The sequence below is a fragment of the Cricetulus griseus genome, unplaced genomic scaffold (assembly GCF_003668045.3).
Source record: "Cricetulus griseus strain 17A/GY unplaced genomic scaffold, alternate assembly CriGri-PICRH-1.0 unplaced_scaffold_27, whole genome shotgun sequence".
NCBI classification, from domain to species: Eukaryota; Metazoa; Chordata; class Mammalia; order Rodentia; family Cricetidae; genus Cricetulus; species Cricetulus griseus.
The window spans coordinates 238241-242399 of NW_023276997.1; the positions used below are offsets into that span (position 1 = coordinate 238241).

Sequence of the window (4159 nt, forward strand, 5' to 3'; positions counted from 1 at the left end):
TCCAAGGAGTGCCAAATAGGGATTCTATGTTCTGCAGTGAGGCTGAAGTCAATTTACATATTGGTGAATTATGAATAACTCCCACAAGCCTGTGCTACCAATGCCACAGAATTTTTGCAGTCAGGAATGATTACACATGGTAAATTTTGTGGCTGTGTTGGTGTTAATGATCCTTTTTTGGTACACTGATGAATCCCTTCCCATAATAATGACTCTGGAACATGTTGGTAAAGTTCTAAAGTAGGTAACAACCTGATCTTTATATGTTAATGAATTCTGTAGGTATTGTCTTAAGCAATAGGGCCTTGCTATCAGTTTGTGGAGAGGACACTATGGTCTTCACAGCAGGCTGGATTGTTTGAGGATTTTCTCAGGACCACTTTAACCATTGACTCAAATGAGTGCAACCCAGTCCTGTTACTGGAAGCTTGATTTGATGTCTAGATATGAGCAGTTGGAACTCTATCTCCCTCATTTTTGGAGAATTAATTAATATCACTTTCATATATCTCAGGAAGTATTTACTGCTCTAAATTTTCCTACTTCAATACTAACACCCATCAGTTTTAGCTGTCATTCTTCACATTTCCTCATTCAACCCTATTTCTCCTCTCACAACCAATATGAAAATCCAATTCCAATCTACACCCACCAAATGTTTACTCATAAAATATATTCTGTTACCCAACCCCTGGTGTATAATTTAAGAAAAGCAGTTTGGGAAAGAAAGATGCAATTTGGAAAGTTTGAAGTAGAGGGAATTTTTATTATGGAAAGGGATCATGAAAAAGCTAATGGGAGGGGGCAGTCAAGCCTCCAGGTACAGAAGCAGCAGAAGAGGAATGGAGAGAGACTGAGAGAATGAAAGGAGGAAAGAAAGAAAGAGAGAGATAGAAGGAAAGGAAAAGAAAGAAAGGAAGAAAGAAAGAAAGAGAAAGAAAGAAAGAAAGAAGGGGAGGGAGAGAGAAAGGAGGATAGTAATTGCTCAAGGCCCTTTTAAAAGGGAACATAGAAAATATGCAGAGGTATTGCTTTAGTGGCTGAAGATGAGTATGTACACTGTACAACCCCCAGGGCAGCAAAGCAAAGGAGCCAAACTAACATCATGAACATCCATTATGTACCCCTTGCCACTCCTTCTATAACTAACCTATACAAGGCCATAGGTTATAGCATTGTTATCATTCATTTGATGGCTAATATCCACAGATAAAAATACATATGATAAGAGTCCGCAGGGGGTGTTGGCCCTGCGCCCCTGCGGTGTGCTCCCTCTGCTCCAACACGTGGCTCAAGACCATGTCCCTGCCATGTCCCCAGGCTTGATGCTGGTGGTGTGGACGCAGACTTTTTGGGACAGTTCCTCCTGCTTCTCAGCAGCAGCACCTTCCAGGCCACCCCTCTGTTCACTGCCTGCCCCACAGCCAGTGTCTCTTCCTCCCAGTCTCAAGCAAGCTGCGTGGGGTTTATGTCTTTATTTGACGAAAACGAGCTGTTGCACAGCCATTGGTACCTGTATTGGGGTAACAGCATACAAGCAAGAAGCTTTCAACCTCAGTGGTGAAAACTTTTTCATGTCAGAGACCAAGAACACTTGCAGTCATTTATGTCATCCCTTCTTCTCCAGACAGAAGATACCAAAAAGTTGCAATCAAAGGTATCTTCATCTTATTGATAAAGTCACTAATAAGCCAAAATGTCTGTCAATGTCAACCGAAGCGTGTCAGACCAGTTCTATTGCTACAGGATGCCCTTTTTGATTGCCAAGGTTGAGGGCAAAGGAGATGAAATCAAGATAGTTATAGTCAACATAGTTGACATTGCAAAGGCACTTAATAGGCTTCCAATGTATCCCATTAAATACTTTGAATGTGAGCTGGGGGCACAGACCCAATTTGATGCTAAGAATGACCAGTACTTTGCCAAGGGATCACATGAGGTGAATAAGCTGCAACACATGTTGGATGGATTTATTAAAAAAATTGTTCTTTGTCCTGAGTGTGAGAATCCTGAAGCCGTTCTGCATGTCAATCCAAAAGGAAGTGAACAATAGTCAATTCTTGTAAATCCTGTGGGTGCCGAAGCATGCTTGACACACCTCATAAACTCTGTACATTCATTCTCAACCCACCTGAGAATAGTGACAGTGGTAGAGGAAAGAAAGAAAAGGAAAAGAAAACGAGAAAGGGCAAGGATAAGGAAAATGGCTCCGTTTCCAGCAGTGAGACACCACCACCTCCACCACCAAATGAAATTAGTCCTCCTCCACATGCTGTGGGAGAGGAGAAGGATGATGACTGGGGGGGGATAACCAAGAGCCAGTCAGGAATCACATACAACTTCAATCAAATTACTCAAGAGGCAGAGGCTGGGAGATCTCAGTCACTTCAAGGCCAACCTGCTCTACATGGTATCTTCATCAACAGAGAAACCTTGTCTCAGAAAACAAAAGGCAAATCAAAAATCAAAGGAAGAAAATGAATGCAAAGAGAAAGGAAAATTCTACGTTGAACTTTTTCATTTTTTATTCTTCCCTCATATGCATCCTCACTGCAGTTTAATCTCTCCCATCTCCTCTTTGTCCCTTCTCCCCACCTCACCTCTATTTCTGATCCTCTCCTCCTCTATTCACCTGCAGAAAATAGCTGGCCTCCCAGTGATAACAACCAAATTCATTGAGACTGGCCACAAGCACTCATTTTTTTTCCAGACGGGTTTTCTTTGTGTAGCTTTGGAGTCTATCATGGCACTTGCTCTGGAGATCAGGCTGGCCTGGAACTCACAGAGATCTGCCTGCCTCTGCCTTAGCAGTGCTGGGATTAAAGGTGTGCTCCACCACTGCCTGGCTGGCCACAAGCACTCTTAACCATGCAGGATGAGGAAACACACCAAACAGAAAAATTCCCCAAATCAAAGAAATTAGTCAGAGTCAGTACCACATCCACAGTTAGAAGACCCACAAAAATATGAAGTTACACAAGCAAAATACCTGTTCAGAGGACTTATTTGGGTCTTTTAAATTTTTTTCATGTACATTGTTGTTTTGAATACATTTGTATCTGGGTGAACATGCCAGAACCCCTGGAATTGGATTTATACATAGCTGTGAGCAATCTGAGTACTTGGAATTGAACTCAGGTCCTGTAGAAGTTCAGTCAGTGTTTTCATCTTATAAGCCATCTCTCCAGGCAATGACTTACTCAATTCTATACAGGGTGATTGATTGTCAGATAACTCTCTGTGATCCCATATGAGCCATAGTTATTTCATTCTGAGGCCTTGTTCTCCTCATGGTGTCTTAGAAACCTCTGGCTGCTACAATTATCGCTGCCAATTCCCCAAGATTTTATGTGGAAATTCTTTCTCATTGTTGTCCAAATTCTTTACCAGTTAAAATTACACCATCCAGGTCACAAAAGCAAGAAGTTCACAGAAAATTCATCAGAAGCCTGGGCAATATTGATTTAGTGCCAGTGTCTAAATAAATGATCTGAAAGCAGAGGTGGCATGTGCCTACTACTTTTCCATTCTGGGAGGAGAAGGGAGGAGTGATAGGAGCTTCAGCACATGCCATCTGTCTAAAGAGAAAACAAAACTTCATGCATAACACACTTCAGTTGGCAGGTGCACAAACTCTGAAGCCTGACTGAGCTGCTGAAATCAATGAACCAACACCAGGATTTTACTTGAGGTCCTTAGGACACAGGAGGACCAATTTCCCCAATACCACAGATTCTGCAATATCCTGGCCCTTGTCTGCAAGGCCACCTCTTCCATGATATGTCAATTTTAGGTCTGAACCAAAGGTTCACAATACAGTGATAAGTGGGACTTGGTATGGTGTCCACCCTTGACCAGCACGAACCAGGAAAGACCGAGGAATCTTCTTCTCACAGTTTGATCGGGAACTTTGATTTACAGTGAATGGAGGCCCCCGGTAGAGAAAGATGGGGCCTGATATAGTCTACACCTACAAATCACCTAACCCTACATGGCGTGCCAGGATAGGTTGTCTCCAAGCAGAATTATGGCCTTTACCAAATTAGGAGTTGTTTACCACAGAGAGCACTCCCCGTTGGGCTGGCAGAAGGTAGAAACTGGCGCCATCTGTTGGGCGCAGTACTTTGCAGCTCCCAACAATATGGTAACCTTGTATCAT

At 42.7% G+C, this 4159-nt stretch overlaps 1 protein-coding gene across 1 annotated transcript; it reads left to right on the forward strand.

The window, feature by feature from the left end:
* The first annotated feature begins 1696 nt into the window (after positions 1–1696).
* On the forward strand, positions 1697–3924 carry LOC113837887 (eukaryotic translation initiation factor 5-like). Its single transcript, XM_035453793.1, is given in 4 exon segments — positions 1697–2038; positions 2041–2326; positions 2358–2410; positions 3859–3924. Coding segments are annotated over 4 exon segments (747 nt in total).
* Positions 3925–4159: the final 235 nt, after the last annotated feature.